The sequence below is a fragment of the Lepidochelys olivacea genome, assembly GCF_965140295.1.
Source record: "Lepidochelys olivacea isolate rLepOli2 genome assembly, chromosome: 5".
Taxonomy (NCBI): domain Eukaryota; kingdom Metazoa; phylum Chordata; order Testudines; family Cheloniidae; genus Lepidochelys; species Lepidochelys olivacea.
Genome location: NC_140415.1, coordinates 30,652,116 through 30,671,827, shown reverse-complemented (window position 1 = coordinate 30,671,827; position 19,712 = coordinate 30,652,116). Strand labels below are relative to the sequence as shown.

At 44.7% G+C, this 19,712-nt stretch overlaps 1 protein-coding gene across 3 annotated transcripts; it reads left to right on the top strand.

Annotated features, from left to right (window-relative positions):
- The first annotated feature begins 417 nt into the window (after positions 1–417).
- HMGCS1 (3-hydroxy-3-methylglutaryl-CoA synthase 1) lies at positions 418–19,687 on the top strand. 3 transcript variants are annotated; one of them, XM_084628588.1, is made up of 11 exons: positions 8,198–8,276; positions 8,665–8,863; positions 11,317–11,774; positions 12,818–12,943; positions 15,206–15,370; positions 16,033–16,201; positions 16,338–16,508; positions 17,912–18,018; positions 18,395–18,520; positions 18,829–18,992; positions 19,398–19,687. In XM_084628588.1, exons 2-11 carry the CDS (start codon positions 8,763–8,765, stop codon positions 19,488–19,490), a joined length of 1,680 nt encoding a protein of 559 aa, XP_084484714.1. In that variant the 5' UTR covers positions 8,198–8,276; positions 8,665–8,762; the 3' UTR covers positions 19,491–19,687. The 3 variants fall into 3 exon arrangements, with proteins under 3 accessions (XP_084484716.1, XP_084484715.1, XP_084484714.1); XM_084628590.1 differs by lacking the exons at positions 8,198–8,276; positions 8,665–8,863 and adding an exon at positions 418–546; XM_084628589.1 differs by lacking the exon at positions 8,665–8,863 and having other exon boundaries at positions 8,178–8,276.
- The last annotated feature ends 25 nt before the right edge of the window (positions 19,688–19,712 follow it).

The window sequence follows — 19,712 nt, the reverse complement described above, 5'->3', positions numbered from 1 at the left end:
CTCCATCCACCCATAGCAGCCTCTCTCCTAGAGCTCCCCTAGCTCCCCTAACCATCCACAGGCGCGCCTCTCCCCGTAAGGGAACCTGAGGCTCTGGTTTCCCTCTGCCTGGGCTGAGACTCACTCCCGTTGCTAGGTAACATCCTCCTCTGTGCGCCAGGGACCAGCGCAGCCACACTACCCTCACCCGGAGTCGGCAGCACACCTCCCATTGGTCAGCTGGGCTCTGCGCCGAGTTCCCATTGGGCGGCCTCTCCCTGAGCCGCGCTCCCATTGGCGAACAGCAATCTGCCCAGGTCGCGTCACGTTCTCACACCATGCGCCAGCGCCACCCGCCTCCAAGTCCGCTGACTGGTTGGGAGTGGTGACAAAAAGGGTACCCTGCGACGGGGGACTCTGATTGGGCGGACGAGCTGCCGCTCACGTTTCAAGCGACCGCTTGGGCGGCGGAGCTGGTTTAAAGGCCCGCTCCTGCTCCCGTGCCCCATCCAGTGGCTGAGGGAGAGAGAGGATTAAGCGGGTAGCCGGGACCGTCGCATCGCGCAGGTGAGAGCTGGGCAGAGGCGCATCCTCCGCCACCCCAGCCGCTCGCGGGGGGCGGGACTGAGATGCCCGGCTCCGCTCGGGGCTGGGACCCGCGCAGGGGCTTGCTGGGGAGCTGCAACATCCGCGCCCCCGTCCCGCTCCGTGCGGCGGGGCTGGCGGCTTCCCGGCGTTGCAGTGAGAGCAGCCCCCCGGCGGGCTGGGCAGGGGCTGAGGGGAGCGAGCGGCCCCGGAGCTGCGGTGGTGGGCTGGGTGCAGGCACCTGGGGGCCACCCATCAGCGCCCCGTGGCCTCTCCTCGCCTGCCCGGATTGGGCAAGGCTGGCCAGGGGCGCCCAGCTGCATCGCACCGGGGGGCGCTGCCCTGCGCTTGGCTGCGGGGTCCGTGCCTGGATTAAAGGGTGGCTCTCCGTGTCTGGCGTGCCAAGGAGCCGGTAGCCCAGAATGGCTCACCCCCACCCCGCGGTGCCTGCCCTGCCCAGGTACCCTGATAGGTTCACACGTCCTTGGACTTGTCAGTAACAGGTATCCTTCGTGGATTTAGACTATGCCTCACTAGCGGAACAAGGCAGCTATAGAAAGATACTATGAAAATAAGGGCTATATGCCAACCAGGCTATGGTGGTGGTTTTTGTGTATTATAGTGCTCTACAAAATGTGCTAGGCTTGTACGGCCGCCTAGGACAGCAGTCACTGCCCTAGTATTCGCAATGGATGCCACTTTAAGGTACAGGACCCTCTTTTACTGCATGGTGTCTGTGCGGCCAGAACCTCCACAGAATGCTGTTCCGCGGATAAAACTCTATAGATTCCCATAGACTATCTTTGATTCACCTGGGTGTGAATGGTTTCAGAGTAGCAGCCCTGTCAGTCTGTATTCGCAAAAAGAAAAGGAGGACTTGTGGCACCTTAGAGACTAACCAGTTTATTTGAGCATAAGCTTTGGTGAGCTACAGCTCACTTCATAGGATGTCACTGGGAATTTTGCCTGCACGTGTATGGGGCTTTTGGAGGCAGAAAGTTGAAGGGATTTTATATGACTTGAAAAAGAAAAAGAAATAAATCAAAGGACTGGGAGGCACTGTCCTACTGAAAATCAGTTGCATTAAAACATGTAGCTTAACTATTTTTCCCCCTAAATGTCTCTTCTACATAAGCCAGCTACATTTCTAGAGTTTCAGTGATTCAGGAACTGAACTGACCAGGTAACTAAAAGCCGGAATAAGTGCAAGGCATGACTTAGTGGATAATTTCACTGACTCTCTTCCTATCGTATTAGCTTTGTGTGTGCATTAAATACATTTGTTATTGCTCCACTTCACTGTGGTCAGAACTGCAGGTCCCAAAACCAATTTTTTTCCATCTCCTTACTTCAGCCCTCTTTACCATTGATCATATACAGTAGTAGGCTTGCTACTAAGTCTCTCTCTCCCTTTCTTCTCTTCTCACTCTGGCAAGTGACCAGCTCTTTGCAGGATCAAACCCAATCACAGAATTGAGCCTGTGTGTTACTATGCAAGGGGCTTTTTAATAACTGAAATCCTGTATTTGCTACATTAGCAATGTAAAACCTGCTATGGGAAGAGAGAATATTTCTCTGAGAAATTCTTATTTTCTAATTATTTTCTGAGCTTGAAAAGACATGTGAAATAGTACATGCACTGCATTTCTTTTTATGAATGTATACTGCTGCCTAAAACCTGAACTGTAACCAGAAGAGTGCTGCATCTCATGAACACTTCATGGTCTAGCAGCAGCCTTCTGAAAATCTTTGAATATCTGCAGATAACCTTTTTCATATGTTTGGCAGAAATACCAATTGGTGGTCTGTTCAGTGGCTAGTAGTACATGCTGTATTCAATGTACATGAAGTAAATGTATTTTGAAATAGGTGGAGAAAGGAACTACATTAAGTTAAAGGGCATATTAACTGATTATCAAATTCATCGTAACAGTATTTCTTCAGAAATGAAAATAATAGTTTTTGAGTGTTTTATTTATGAAACTTTTCAGGAATAAAAGGAAAAAAGTGAATGACAAATTGTGTTGCCTGCAAGAACCAAAGATATGAATTCTTATTCTGTTTTGTAGCTTTCAGCAGACTCTGTCCTGTGAAAGAAAGAAATTTAAAAAAAATAATCTGAAAAGTCTAGAGAATGATCTCAAGCAAACTAGAGGAGCTCACTCTAATTTAAAAAACAAAACAGTGCATGCAACCATGTGATGTCTCTCCCATTATGGAAAAACTGAGCTAGTAGCATTTTGCAACCAAGGCAAGGACTGTTGTGGTTTGCCACATTATGCCTCCAAGGGATTCTTTAAAAAAGGCCTTCTAGTCGTGTGAGGGAACCTAACTAATTATCATCAATGCCACAAATTCCTTTTGATACTGATGGCATTAATCTTTCTCAGAACTCGTTTGGCTGCCTGTTTTTAGAATTGTTCTAAGGGTTATTACATGCATCAGTTTTGGTGTGAGTTATGTCATCTTGTCTTTCTGGCCTATTAATACAAAACTTAATTTAATATTGCTGTCCTTGTGAATAAAGCTGGTCTGAAAGATGCTGAACATTCACTCATGAAGGATGAAGCCTTCCTACCATAGAATAGGAACATTACAAGCAGCACTATAATTTACCCACCCCATACTTTCCTGTTAATGGGTCTCATTCCATTCCTGAAGGGAATGCTTGTAGTAGGAGTTAGAGCAGGGGTGGGCAAACTATGGCTTGGGGGCCACATCTGGCCCTCCAGATGTTTTAATCTGGTCCTCGAGCTCCCGCCAGGGAGCAGGGTCTGGGGCTTGCCCCACTCTGGCGCTCCAGCAGGGGAGCAGGGTCGGGAGCTTGCCTCACTCCATGCAGCTCCCAGAGAAGTGGCATGTCCCCACTCTGGCTCCTTCGCGTAGGGGCAGCCAGGGGGCTCTGCACACTGCCCCACCCCAAGCGCCACCCCTGCAGTTCCTATTGGCCAGGAACCATGGCCAATGGGAGCTGCAGGAGTGGTGCCTGTGGACAGGGCAGTGCTCAGAGCCACCTGGCTGTGCCTCTGCATAGGAGCCAGAGGAGGGGCATGGTGCTGCTTCTGGGAGCTGCTTGAGGTAAGCGCCACCCATAGCCTTCACCCCTGATGCCCTGCGCCCCAACCCCCTGGCCTGATCCCCCCCCTCCTGCCCTCCAAACCGCTCAGTCCCAGTCTGGAGTGCCCTCTGGCACCCCAAAACCCTCACCCCAGCCCCACCCCAGAGCTCGCACCCCCAGCTCCCCCTCCCCCAAACTCCCTGCCCCAGCCTGGAGCCCCCTCCCACACCCTGAACTCCTCATTTCTGGCCCCACCCCAGAGCCTGCACCCACAGCTAGAGCCCTCTCCTGCACTCCAACTCCCAATTTCGTGAACATTCATGGCCTGCCATACAATTTCCATACCCAGATGTGGCCCTTGGGCCAAAAAGTTTGCTCACCCCTGAGTTAGAGGGTAGCTCAGTTTCCATAACTCATACTTCGGTCTCTTTCAAGTGTTGACTGTCTGGGTCATGGGCCAGGATGCTATGCTACAAGCGCAGGTTACACTAGATATGACTTTTCACTGGTACAGATTTCCACTGGTCTCCATCTATCCTATAAATGATTTGTTTTTTTTTCAGTTGTGTCCATCCAGAGAAAAACACAGGCCACTTGCCAACCACCATAGTTAATCTGCCCTATGATCTTTGCTGATATTATCAATAAGGGTACCAGTTGTGATGTGGAGATCTGTGCAACAGCAACCGGAAATGGACTGTTTTGCCAGTTTCTTCCACTGCAGATCTGTCAGATGGCAAAGACTTTTTGATCACTATCAATGTACGTTGGATTTGAACAGAAGTGAAAGCTGGATTAATGACCTTTCAATCATCTGAGATGTGCAGGCTTTCTTGGTATTGTTATAGCAACAACTCTGGTATCAAAATATTCGTCTTTGACATGAAACAGCATTTTAGCTGAAGATTGTTTTTCTATCTTGATAACTTAAACTAGAACAATGGGAGTTATTTGAGCTCCATCTTGTGTATAGTGTTTTGTCTTTAAATGCTCTTTATCCATGACCATATAACTTAATGCATAGACTCACTTCAGATGGCAGGACAGCAATACTGTTAATAGTCACTGCATTGCTTCTGATTCGAACAGTTTTGCAACTGAAATTTATTTTACCACTGACATTTCCTATTCAGGGAGTCTTGTTCCTACCTAGTGTTACACCTGAGGAAACGGCATTTTGTTATGTGGCAGGTTTCAATCAAACCAATGTTTAGCCATCCTCAGTTGACTAGAGGATGGGCTAGAACCAGTTTGCTTGTCAGCTCTATCCATTCAGAATCTGTTCTGATAGACAGCCTAATTAATTATTAATTTCAATGTGGGGTTTGTCAGATTAGATATACTACAAAAACAGTGATTTTTATTAGTTTATGCAACCCACATCTGCTTTGCATTCTTATAGCATAAACATGCCAATTAATATTTCAGACTAGGGGACACTATTGTGACTTAAATCTTTCACTGAGATGAAGCCAGTGTCCCATTTCACTTCGCTGGGACTCAGAAATATAAACCTGAGTTTACTGCAGTACTAGCAAGCACTTCAAGGATAAGCTAAAGGAACAATATCTGAATTACTGACAAACTAATTTTAAACCCATTGAATAAAACTTGAGTAATTTAGACTGATTAGCAACTTACATAAAAGTTATAACTATTAAATTATTTTTGTGCTCCCAAAATGCATGCCAAGCAAACTTAGCAGGTGGAAAACAACACGATTAAACAGTTGGTACTTAGTATCACTTTAAAGTAACTTTGCCCTGATGCACTTTCTTTTCCAGGTATCCTTATGCAGTTGCTTCTAATCATAAAACCAACCAGTTCTTAAGTAACAAACCTCTGGCTTCATGTTTACAAAGTAATAAATGCATCTGAGTATTTATATCTGTCTTTTAGGTAGCAACTAAATGGGTAAATTGAACTAGTGTAACTTCTCTAAATCCAGTTTCAGAGTAGCAGCTGTGTTAGTCTGTATCCATAAAAGGAAACAGAGTACTTGTGGCACCTTAGAGACTAACAAATTTATTAGAGCATAAGCTTTCGTGAGCTACAGCTCACTTCATCGATACATCCAATGAAGTGAGCTGTAGCTCACGAAAGCTTATGCTCTAATAAATTTGTTAGTCTCTAAGGTGCCACAAGTACTCTGTTTCCTTTTTTTCTCTAAAACCCTCTGTGGTCGCTCCTGTTTTGGTTTGAGTAGTCTTTGTGTTGTGTTTTGTCATTTAACTCAACCTGCTCCCAGTCTATGTATAACAAGACCACAAAGCACTCTTACTCTAAACTAAAACTCCAGTTCTGCAAACACATATTTCCAGTAGAACTATTGACTTAAAGGGGACTATTCAAATTAAGTAGTCAAAATAAGAGCCTGTATAAATGGTTGCAGGATCATGGCCAAAGGCAATATCTACACGACAAAATTGTGTCAACCTAATTTATGTCGGCATACAGCCACCACAGGTATTAAATTACTTCTGTGTGTGCACAGGTAGCTCTTTGTATCCACAGTGCATGCCCTCACCAGGAGTGCTTGTATCAATTGTATTGTCAGTAAGGGCATTGTAGGATGGCTTCTGCAGGCCAGTAACAGTTGACTTAAGCAATGCAGTGTCTACACTGACATTGTCTAGACCTAATTATCTTGACTGTGATTCTGTGCTGCTCGGAGAGGTGGAGTTTCTAAAGCAGTGTAGAGAGGCACTTACCTGGGCAGGAGCCAAATGTAAGTGAAGATACTTCAACAGCTAGGTTAACATGAAACAGCTTAAGTCACCCTAAGCCTAAATGGGACACTACAGGTTTAAATTAACAAATTGGATTCTATCCATGCAACTTTCTCATAAAGACAAGTCTGTGCCTTCCCTTTATGTAGTAACACCTACCTGTACTGTGTGATAAATTCACCTCAGCTAAACAAAAATCTTGTTGTAACCTGTGTTGTACCTCAGCCTTTCCCCTCCCTGTTTATTCCTATTTGCCCTCTCTGTCTAATGGAGTGTCAGTGCCTCACAGAAGCAACCACACCTTTTTATTTAGGTGGTCAAGGACCTAGCCCAGTGTTTCTCAACACCTGGTCTATAGATCAAAGCCGGTCCCAGAAATCTCCCTGACACAGTTTAGGAAAGCAGCAAGCCAGTCCCTGGTATCAAAAAGCTTGAGAAACATAGACATAGCCTACCTCTAACTTTTACAGTGCCTAATCACCTTGTCACATCCTAGCCTGTTCAGGTCAGGCTACTATTTCCTTTTTGGAATGAAATCCGGGGAGGAGGAAAACGTGCTGATCCTTGCCCCTACTACACGCAGCGGTGGCTCATCTACACCCCATGTTTCTGTAGGATCCAGGTGCAGCCTGCACTTCACAGCATAGCACTACATCCTGGACATACATAAGAACGGCTATACTAGGGCCAATGCCAAATGCTTCAGAGGGTATGAACAGAACAGATAATAAAGTGAGCCATCCCCTGTCACCCATTCCTACCTTCTGGCAAACAGAGGCTAGGGACACCATCCCTGCCTGTCCTGGCTAATAGCCATTGATGGACCTATCCTCCATTAACTTATCTAGTTCTTTTTTGAACACTGTTGTAGTCTTGGCCTTCATAACAGCCTCTGGCAAGGAGTTCCACAGGTTGACGGTGCGTTGTGTGAAGAAACAGTTTATTTGTTTTAAACCTGCTGCCTATTAATTTCATTTGGTGATTCCTAGCTTTTATTTACTTTCTCCACACCAGCCATGATTCTGTAGACCTCTATCCTATCCCCCTTAGTCATGTCTTTTCCAAGTTTGAAAAGTCCCAGTTTTATTAATCTCACCTCAGGTAGAAGCTGTTCCATACCCCTAATAATTTTCATTGTCCTTTTGTGAACCTTTTCCAATTCCAATATATCTCTTTTGAGATGGGGTAACTGCATCTGCACACAGTACTCAACATGTGGGCATACCACAGGTGCTATTGTCTGTCATTCCTGTGGATGACTCTTTTTATTGGAAACTGCAGGCTGCATCCGTAGCCTCTATTTCCATGACAATAAAAAGGCTTCCTCCACTTTGGCTCCTACTGTTGGGAAAGCTTCAGCCTCAGCTAGCTGGGGATCCCCTCCCACCTCACAACAGGATTCAGGTGTGATGACCCACAGGCTGCAGCAGAAATACCAGCTGTGGTTGGGTAACAGCTACTCAATCCACGTCTGGTGCGCCGCACCCACCCCTGCGGCGGCTGCTATTGTCTCCCTCTAGTCCCAGGACCCCGAACGAAGGGAAGGCTGCCGGGCAGGGCTGGGGCTTGTCTGTCTTCTCGCCCACACGGCCCTGCCCGTGCCCGCTCCCAGCGCAGCTCTGCAGCAGGGCGCGCGCCCGGCTCCGGCACTCACAGCCCCTCACCCACAAGAAAGAGCCGGGGCTGTGCTCTCCGCGCGCGGGCCGGGCAGGACGGCGTCTACTCTGCAGCAAAAACCGGCGCTACGTCACAGCACCAGGAGGCGGGAGTTGCCAGCTCGGGGCGGCCGCGTGGGTTGCGGCAACAGCGTGCGCGCGCGCGCGCGCATTTGGGTGACACGCACAGGGACGGTAGCGTGCGCGCCTGCGCACTCGGGTCTGCCCGCCCGGTGCGTTCTGGGGGCCGGCTATGGGATTCCGTAACGTGTAAGCGAGCGGGGGCCGCTGCGGAGGGGGGCGATCGGCGACGGGAGCCCCCGGGGGTGGCTGAGGAGCCGCTTCCTATCCCAGGCGGGGGCTGCTCCCGGTGCGCAGGAGCCCCCGGGCCCTGCTGGGGGGCGTCTCAGACCGCGGGCCCCCTCCGGCGGCTCTGGGCCGCGCGCTCGCCGGGAGGGCTGCGGGCATGGGCCGTGCCGCGCGGAGCCGGGCGCCGGGCTGATCGCTGCAGCGCTGTGGCTTGTTGCCCCGGCTGGGCTTGGCAGGCTTTGCCGCATGGCTGCGGGGCAGGAGCGCGGCCTGACGCTGTGGGCGCGAAGCGGGAGGCGGTGGGGCGGCCGGGTGCTGTGCAGCTGTTGTTCTTTTCTGCCCTTTGCAGATGGCAGTGCGGGAGGGAGAGTTGCCTCCGTTTTGGGACATCCAAGTAACCCTGAGTCAGAAGGACCCCAAGGGTGGATACGAGACTGTCTGAGTGCCATGTTGCCTCGTGGGCAGAGCGCTGTGCTTGGACTCAGCAACTCTGGGCTGGATGACCTTGGGCAAGAAAGTTCACTACTCTGCCTTAGGTTCTCTGTAAAGTAGGTTTCAGAGTAGCAGCCGTGTTAGTCTGTATTCACAAAAAGAAAAGGAGTACTTGTGGCACCTTAGAGACTAACCAATTTATTTGAGCATAAGCTTTCGTGTGCTACAGCTCACTTCATCGGATGCATTCAGTGGAAAATACAGCGGGGAGACTTATATACACAGAGAACATGAAACAATGGGTGTTACCATACACACTGTAAGGAGAAAGTGATCACTTAAGGTGAGCTATTACCAGCAGGAGAGCAGGAGAGGGGCGACCTCTATAGTGATGATCAAGGTGGGCCATTTCCAGCAGTTGACAAGAACATCTGAGGAACTGCTGGAAATGGCCCACCTTGATTATCGCTACAGAAGTGATCACTCTTGTTACAGTGTGTATGGTAACACCCATTGTTTCATGTTTTTCTATGTATATGTATTTTCCACTGAATGCATCTGATGAAGTGAGCTGTAGCTCACGAAAGCTTATGCTCAGATAAATTTGTTAGTCTCTAAGGTGCCCCAAGTACTCCTTTCTGTAAAATAGGGATAATGACACTAAGTCCTCTTGTAAAACGCTCTGAGAGCTAGTGATAAAAAGTGCTATAAAAGAACTAGGTATGAATTATTTATTAATAGTGGGGCTTTTATAGAGGAGGCAAATTAAACGTTGGCACCTATTGTCACTGCAGCGCACTATTTTGTTTTATTAATTTAACAGGGAAACACTTTCAACAATAAAGGTGGCATCAGTACTGCAAAGATCCCCTGATTTTCATTCTTCAGGAGGTGATTAACTGAAAGGATTTCTGCTCCTGAGTAGACTGCCGGCATCATTACATTCTGTATCATGTTTACTTAACCTAGATTTGACTTCAAAAATTTCTACATGTAGTAGTTGCCCTATGGGCAGAGCTGGACTAACCTTCTGTGGGCTCCGATGTCAAACATATTTGTGTGCCCCCATGTCGTCATTGTGGGCTCCGAGTGTGGGCCTGGTATGGCAGTGCCATTGGTGCCATAGTATACCCGGTTCTGAATCTCAGAGACATTTTTCATTTTGGTCAGATACCTCTGCATGACTATCTGCGTTGCCATACACAGTTTCCTCAGCCCCTAGTTTTTCTCATTGAGCTGTACACCCATGTGGGTTTACCATTGTTCACAGTGAGTAGAACTTTCATAGTGATCAGGGGAAACTCCTCACAGATTTATCTTAGGTCTCACATTACCTAGTGAATAAGTAACGCCTCCTACACCTAACTTTTTCTGAGAGGATTCCCACCCAATTACTAAATGTAAACCTACTTAGCTTACAAGGGCTGAAAAGATCAGGTAGTATGGTCACAAAAGCAAAGTACTTCTGAATTCAGCAGGAATTTTGGTTGTGCACAGAACACGGACCGGACTAGTTCCTGCATGGTTACAAAACCGCAGTAAAGCGGAACCATTTTCAGCTTGTGTGATTGGAGGATATCTGGATCCATATTATAAAACTGTCCTACATAAATGAGGAAAAGTTGAGGTGTCTTTGTTCTTTTATTCCACTCTTTGTTTCTGTGGGGAATTTGCCAATGCAATATTACTGTCGTCTTTTTAAACAAAACTAAAAAAAATTATAATGGCTGTTTAAAATAGCAATTCCAGCCCTCGTTAGCACTGGGAAGATGCCAGCATTTGTTGCTCAATTTTATCCTAATTTTTGTACAACAAATTACAGTGGATAAGTGTATTTGATTTGGGAGAAATGAAGTAGCATTGAATTGAACTTGAGCGCTCCTGAATTTTGAGGGTGTTCAAATCTGGAAGGCAGATGCTAGATTCCCTTCCTGAATATTAGATAAATCTGGAAAGGAAAAGCCAATTTCTGCTTCCATGACTCAGAAGTGAATGTTATCTGGCAGACCTCTACTTGGTACCCACCTTCTGTTGGTAGACTCATCCTTGCATGAATCATCCAGTTGACTTCAGTGGGCTTATTAATACACATAAGTGTTTGCATCCTCAGGGACGAAATTTGAATTTTTAATAATTACGAAAATTCTTAGTGGTGTTAAACCAGAAATTCTACTGACAATTACAAAATCAAAGAAATAAGTACAAAGCATCCACTAATAAAATGGGAAGAAAATAAATAAATAGCAGTACATAAATAGAAACATTGATTTTTTTTTTCCCCCTTAAATTTAAAATTAGTTACACTTTAAAAAAAAAAAAAAGATAATATCTATTGGGGAGTTAAGCATGTTTGTGAAGTGCACCTCTAATGAAGATGAGTACTCCATATTGGTATGACCAGGTAGGACATACGATAGCAAATAGCATTGGATAGAATATGTGGGAAATAGTTTTTCAAGGAGTTTGTAGGAAATTAGAAGTCTACTGCACAATTACTTATTAAAGTGAATGTTTCCAAATAAGCTTTGGTGTGTGTTGTTTGTTTTTTTTTTGTTTCTCCTCCTCCAAGCTCTACAACAATGCCTGGGTCTCTTCCTGTGAATGCTGAAGCCTGTTGGCCAAAAGATGTGGGAATTGTTGCCTTGGAGATCTATTTTCCTTCTCAGTATGTTGACCAGACAGAATTGGAAACATTTGATGGTGTGGATGCTGGGAAGTACACCATTGGCTTGGGTCAATCGAAGATGGGATTCTGCTCAGATAGAGAGGATATCAACTCACTCTGCTTGACTGTGGTACAGAAGCTTATGGAGAGGAACAGTCTCTCCTATGATTGCATTGGGAGATTAGAAGTTGGAACAGAGACAATCATTGACAAGTCAAAATCTGTAAAGACTGTCCTGATGCAGCTCTTTGAGGATTCTGGTAATACAGATGTAGAAGGGATTGACACAACAAATGCATGCTATGGAGGCACTGCTGCTATCTTTAATGCTGTTAACTGGGTTGAGTCCAGTTCTTGGGATGGTAAGTTTGGTGTCTGTTTGAAAGCTACATCTTACATCTTTGTCCAGTAGTCTTCCTAGTAACCACCTTAAATACCAAGCACATAACTTTGTGCTTGGATACTAAGCTTTTTAAACATACTTTATAAGATTTCTTTTTCTGTAGTTAAAAAATGCTAAGTAAAACAGACACTGGACTTGAGGTTGGTCTGGCATATTTCCCAGGAAACCTGAGGTGGGCAAACTACAGCCCGTGGGACCCTCTTGCCTGGACCCTGAGCTCCTGGCCATGCTGCGAGTGTAGTGTATTAAACTGCTCACATAGGAATGTGCTACTGGTAGCAGTTACGGAGAGCAATTTACTACACTACACCAGTGCAATGCTCTGCGTAGCCAGGCAACACTCTGGGCAGCTTGGCTGTAGCACTGCCAGCCACCGGTGCTATGCGCTGCACAGTAAGGGGGCAGGGTGGTCGGGAGCGGGGGGGATTTGGGAGGGGGGTTGGGGTAGTCAGAGGGCGGGAAACGGGTGGGGGTGGATGGGGAAGGGGTCAGGGGGGCAGTCAGGAAGGATGGGGCGGTCAGGGGGCAGGGAATGGGGGGTGGGGTGGATGGGGAAGGGGTCCTGGGAGGGGGTGAGAAGCAAAGGGGGTGGATAGGGGGCAGGGGCGCAGCCTCCCCTAACCGGCCCTCCATACAATTTCCAAAACCCGATGTGGCCTTCAGGTCAAAAAGTTTGCCTGCCCCTGTACTAGACAGAAAATGTGTTCTTTCAAGATGGCTTACACGTCTAGGTTACACCTTGTGGAAATGTGAAATTAGAATGCTTTACAAAGTGATTCTGAGACACCTACTTATCGCTGATCTTTTCTTGGAAATCTGGAATGCTCCAAGGAATGAAAATAAAAGGCGGAAATAAATTTGGAGAAGTGTCAGCTGATTAGATTGTCAGCTCGCACAATCCTGTAACCATCTCTTCCTGTAAACTGAAAAACTAAACATTTGCAAGCTAAAAATAAAGTTTCCCAGGGACTTCTTTCCATAGTTATTACTTATCTTTTCCAGGTCGTTATGCGCTTGTTGTTGCTGGAGACATAGCTGTGTATGCCACTGGAAATGCCAGGCCAACCGGTGGAGCTGGTGCTGTTGCTATGTTAATTGGTCCAAATGCTCCTTTAATTTTTGAGAGAGGTGAGTCTCGTGGAAAGATTTTAAAACGAATACCATATATGGGGCCTGCAGAACACCCTCATCTCCAGGATGTCCTGTACTGTAGTTACTATCATTCCAGGCCTTCAGGGAGCCAGATTAACTTCTATCTTGTTGGTCTAGACTGACCTGTTGCTGCTTCTGGCGGGATTCACCTGCGGGTAGAGTAGGAGTTACTGCCTGCCTTCCTTCAGATTTTCACCAGTGGAAATACAAGGGCTGCATTGTCTAGTCTAGTGCCTGTTAGTGCAGTTTTCTCAAGGGGAGGGGGCGCTGTCAAATGATGAAAATTGACTTGTTACAGGCAGGATAGGGTAGATTCACGAAGGAATGTAAGCATAGTGACGCTGAGCATCTGCGCACCCAACTTCTAGGAGCCTAGAAAATTACTGGGATTAACAAAGCCTGGGTTAGGCACCTTTGGACAAACTGGAGAAATGGTCTGAAGTAAACAGGATGAAATTCAATAAGGACAAATGCAAAGTATTCTACTTACGAAGGAACATTCAGTTGCACACATACAAAATGGGAAATGATTGCCTAGGAAGGAGTGCTGCGGAAAGCGATCTGGGAGTCCTAATGGACCACAAACTAAATATGAGTCAACAGTGTAACACTTGTAAAAAAAGGAAACCTCATTCTGGGATGTAGTAGCAGAAGTGTGGTAAGCAAGACATGAAAAGTAATTTTTCTGCTCTACTCTGTGTTGATTAGGCCTCAACTGGAGTATTATGTCCAGTTTTGGGCACCACATTTCAGGAAACGTGAACAAATTGGCCTGAGAAGAGCAACAAAAATGATTAAAGGTCTAGAAAACATGACCTGTGAGGAAAGATTAGAAAAAACTGGGTTTCTTTAGTCTGGAAAAGAGAAGACAGAAGGGACATAACAGGTTTCAAGTACATAAAAGGTTGTTACAAGGAGGAGGGAGAAGAATTGTTTTTCTTAACTTCTGAAGATAGGACAAGAAGCAATGGGCTTAAATTGCAGCAAGGGAGGTTTAGGTTTGACGTTAGGAAAAACTTCCTGACTGTCAGGGTGGTTAAGCACTAGAATAAATTGCCTAGGGAGGTTGTGGAATCTCCATTACTGGAGATTTTTAAGAGGAGGTTAGACAAACACCTGTCAGGGGTGGTCTCTAGATAATACTTAGTCCTACCCTGATTGCAAGGGACTGGATTAGATGACCTTTCGAGGTCTCTTCTAGTCCTATGATTCTTAGCCTAGCGGTCTAGGTACACACCTGGAGTGTGGAGACTTTCCCCCAGTTGAAGTTCCCTCCACCTGCGTGGGAGAAGAGATTTGAACAGGGATCTTTCACCTCTCAGGTGAGTGCCCTAACCTCCTACATTTTGGGATATTCTGATGTGGGCCTCCCTCAGTCTCTCCTGTTTGGATAAATAAGAGTCATTGGGCCAGAGAGAACAGCTAAGTATAAGAATGACTCTGTAGCCTGGTGATAGACCCAGCATCCAGTCCCTCTACAGCAATTATTCTAATTATTTATCCTCCGTGGAATACCTTCAGTAGGAGAGACTGAGGGAGTTGTACATCAGAATAGCCCGGTGGTTAGGGAGCTCACCTGAGAGGGACCAGATCCACATTCAAATCCCTTTTCTCCCCTTCTGGTGGAGGTGGGACAACCCAGGTGAGTACCTTAACTCGGCTAAAAGTCATGAGGGAGGTCATCCCCTATCCTCAATGCCTGTTTGGTGTATGCCTGCTTATAGGGGCCTGATGTGGTAGGCGAGATCTGAGGACACCTGCTGAGTTGGGCCCCACAGGGGAGTTAAGTGGAGAAATGCCTATTTTTCCCCCAGTTCATTAATCGCACCGGGGCTTAGGTGTCAAGATGTCTAGAGTGGGCTGCAGTTCACATGCTCAAACAGAAACATAGGCACCTAGGGAACTTTTACTACACAAATTCAGGCCCTAAGTGAGTTTAGACATCTAGAGGGTTTGGCAGCAGCTGAGGTGAAAGTTTTGTGAATCACACTGGGGCCTGATACTGGAACTAAGGCACCTAAATCCTTTTGTGAATCTATCCTGGTGTTTTGCCAGCACTTCCACTCTCACCTGGGTAGTGGGAGATCTGGAGCTGTATGTCAAACCACCATGGATGTGAGAGAACTAAGCTGTCTGGCCAGCACCAAATCTTACCTGTATGCCACTAACCTGGGGTGACTTATTCAGGTTGACTTATAAAGTGATTTTCTTAAGCAATTTTTTTTTTTTTTTAAATAGGACTGCGTGGGACCCATATGCAACATGCCTATGACTTTTATAAGCCAGATATGGTATCTGAATATCCTATAGTTGATGGTAAACTATCTATTCAGTGCTACCTCAGTGCATTAGATCGCTGCTATTTTGTCTACCGCAACAAAATCCGTGCTCAGTGGCAAAAAGGTATGTATTACTGAAAAATGTTTACATGCATTGGTGGCAATCTAAAATTCAATTTGCCAGAGCACATAATGAGAATTCAGTATCTGTACAACCGCATATCCAGCCTAAGGAAATATTAAATAAACCTCAGGGAAGCAACATTGTCACCAGGACTTTGGCTAGCTTCTACCTCCCGTGTACCTTGCCTAGTGGGATGTGAGTGTGTATGTGCTTTTTTAATGGTCCCTTAATCCTGTGACACTGAGATTTATATTAAATTGTTCAACAATTATACAGAATAAATATAAGCATTTTGTTTCATATTTATTGAGCAACACTGTTTTGGAGATAAATAACTACCTCCTGCCACTACTAAATCTAACCAATGTGCCAAAATACTGTTCTGCTTTTTTTATGTAGAACCCCAGTCATACGTCAATTTATGATACAGGCACAACTTGCCAATTGTTATCTGAAGAGATTCTTTGATTGCCAGAAATTACCTTGTATTTTGAAATGCAAATAACCGATTGCTGGCAAGTTACTAGAAGCACAAGGCTAGATTTTACAGTAATCTCCTGGATGCTGCCATACTATAGCTTGCTTTTTTAAAAAAAGTGGCTAATTTGAGCAATTGTATATGTATTGTTACAACTTCCTGTGCCTTTTTTTGCCTTTTCCAGAAGGAAGTGACAGAGAGTTTACCTTGAATGACTTTGGCTTCATGATCTTCCATTCTCCATACTGTAAACTTGTACAGAAATCTGTGGCTCGACTGTTGTTGAATGACTTTCTTAGTGACCAGAACTCTAAAACAGAAAATGGTATCTATAGTGGCTTGGAAGCTTTTAGGTGAGAACTGCTACTATCACTTAATTAGTCTAAGGAAGAAGGGAATCTAAAATGTGCTATGCATCCTATATGCTTCTCCCTTTCAGCTGTTTTAGTGAGTAGCAGCAGTTTCTAAACCTCATTATTTTTTAAATAGGGATGTAAAACTGGAGGATACCTACTTTGACAGAGATGTGGAGAAGGCCTTTATGAAAGCTAGTGCGGAACTCTTTAATCAGAAAACCAAAGCTTCTTTACTTGTATCCAATCAAAATGGAAACATGTACACCCCTTCAGTCTATGGCTGCCTTGCTTCTCTTCTAGCACAGTAAGTATAAAGCCAGAAAAATAAGAAGTTGTGACTTGACCTGTTAACTCTAGAAAAGCTCTAGAAACGTAACTTTTTCCCAACAGGCTTACTGTAACCAAAACAAACTAGCCTCAAAAAATCTTTTCCCTTGGATTAAGTTCAGGTAGCAATCTCTTTTTTGTTTTGTTTTTTTAAAACCCAAACATAAGTTTAGCAAAGTGCTCTAAATACATTAGTCATGCAAAGGAAGTGGGAAAGCAGACTGTACGCATTCCAGGGAAGGGGTTTTCCTGATAGCTGTCTTGTGCAAGACCGCATACTAACAATTGATGGTGAATAAACATAGGTGCATCAAGTATCTATCAAGTATTAGCAAAACAACATTTTAGATCTTTGTAAAAAACAAAACAAAAAAACAACCACCCCACCTGGTTGCAGTCTTAACACACACACATGGTTGCTGGATTAGGGATCAGAAGCCTTTCTTAACCTGCCATAGGTTATGGCAGGGTTGATTAGATGATTACTAGAGGCTGGTTGCAGCTCAAATGATTCTGCATGCATACTTAGTAATGTGAAACCAGCCTACGCCAGTAACTAATTTGTATTTACTCTTGTCTCACATACTTCATCCGCCCATCTTTCATGAGTTGCATCCAGAAATAGCTGCTTCCCTACTATCCAAACTAATTAGTCACTGACTAAATTTCTCATTTACTAGCACACCCCTCTCCCACCCTCCAAACAAGTTAAGAGGAGAGAAATCAAGACACCTTCTCTTCCCCACCAAAACAAGCATACCCAAAGAGCAATTTCATTTGTTTCTTTGCAGACAGTTCCAGCTACATCAGCTGTGGTGCAGCCACTGAGACTGTGACAGCACCAAAGGGAACTCTAGCAAGTCCACTCTTTAGCATCAACTTTCTCTCAACCTGGGCTCTCCAGTTTTCTTAGAGGTGGTGATACGCTTTAGGCATGGAAAAAGCAAATACCCTGAGGATTGTAATGTTCTGGACATTATTTAACCCCATTCCATTTAAATTAGTTTGAGGGTAGCTGCACTGCAGAATCCTAAATCTTGTTTTCTAGGTCATCATATAGTGCTGTAGATGTATGTGGCACTTCCCCACTGGAAAGTGAGAAGACCCCTTTCCTGAGACGCATACAGTCTAATACAGGCGATGCAATGTGTAGATGCCTCACCATGAGAAGTGAAAAAACAAGAAGTGAGGAGCACTCTTTGTGTTACTTGTTTTATGTATAGGAACTGGGGCTTGTAGTTGAGATGTGAGCTGCACTGATCCAATCAACTTTGGTCTTAGCAGGCTTCTTCCTGGAAGCTAAATATCACACTTGGTTATTTAAAATTGGCACTTAAGCATAGTTCTCTTAATTCTTCTTAACTGTTGCTTGATGTACAGATACTCCCCACAGCAGCTAGCAGGACAAAGAATTGGTGTGTTCTCCTATGGCTCTGGTTTTGCTGCTACACTCTACTCCATTAGAGTTACACAGGATGCCACACCAGGTAAGTTAATTTAACTATAACATTTCTCATTTGAACAGCTCACCTGAAAAGTTGGCTACAGTAAAACATTAGTATAAGCAGACATGCAACAGACTGGCTAATAGTGATGGAAGTATTTCTGTACCCTTGGAAAAAGACTAAAATTCAAGATGCTGTCTCACCATGTTCTAACTCCCAAAAGGATAGCTTTGTAACTTTTTGTCACTTATGACTAAAGCTATAATAATGTAATCTTGAGTCCCAGAGATCATGGAAATTACATATTAAAATACAACTATAGTCTTCCAGTTTGTACAAAAGTCCTCTTGAAATATTAGTGCATTGACATTTACGTATGATGATAACATTGACTTAGTGGAGGTCTTGTGTGTTCCAGGTTCTTCTCTGGATAAAATAACTGCTAGCCTATCTGATCTGAAAACAAGACTTGACTCAAGAAAGTGTATTGCACCGGATGTCTTTGCTGAAAACATGAAGATTAGACAGGAAACGCATCACTTGGGTAAAGGCATTTTCATATAAAGTAAATTACAATATGCTTAACAAAGTAAATTCCTGATATTGTTATCAAATCCATGAATTCAGGTAGGGGTCGAAGTCCGGGGCTTTCACATCTTTCTAGTTTTTACATAATTTCAATCAAGCACTGCAGTAGTTAAGTATTCATGGCACAATTTGAGCTGAAGTGAAGGCTAGACTTTGGTATTAGTACACTTGCTCTTCTGCTATTGTTGCAATTTGGAAAGGGGCAGAGAATGTTACAATAAACATTAACAATCAGGTAACAGTATTTTACTGGTTTCCTCATAGCCAACTACATTCCGCAGTGTTCAGTGAATGATCTCTTTGAGGGAACGTGGTACCTAATGCGAGTGGATGAAAAACACAGAAGAACTTATGCTCGACGTCCAGTGCTGGGTGATGGGCCTTTAGAAGCAGGAGCTGATGTTGTCCATTCAAGCATAGTTCATGAGGTGAACATTTTATATTTTTGTTAGTTTTGCTATTTACATCTATTATTTCTATATGGTGGTGCTATGCAAACCCCCTGTAAAAGGAGGACCCGGGGATGACAAGTTCTTTCCATCTAATTTGTTTAAAAAAAGGTAAAATAAGAGCCAAAAAATTAAAGATATACATTTAAAAAAAATGCAGAATGTATGTTTTGGTGCAAGAGAGACGGAGTCAGTTTGTATATAAACCAAGACTGCAGAAACATCCAATCAGACATGAATACCTAAAACCAAACTTTCTAACTAGTGTAGCATGAATTTTGTCTGGGAGATAATGTTGGGAGTCTAGGAAGAAGCAATACAATCTAAGAGTAAAACTGGAACTGGAAACTTGTGTTTCCTAAAACTTTTTTTTTTCCTCCTCAGCTTATCCCAAGCCCTGCTAAGAAAGTGCCAAGAATCCCTGCAACAAAAGAATCTGAAGCTGTTGCTGTCTCTGTTGCCAATGGAGAGCATTAATATACCTCTGTGAGGTGCGAAATTAATCAAAATGGGTGTGTGGTGGGAAAGGAAAAGGGATTAAATATTATCTAAGGTTCACTGTACAGAAATACTCTAATTGGAGCATGGAAAACTGTTTAAACTCTTTGAGAGGCTTTGTTTAATGTGGTATCATAACACTAAAGCATGAATGTATTGGAAAAGAAAAAGGCAAAGGTTCTGTGGGCTTTCATAACTCTG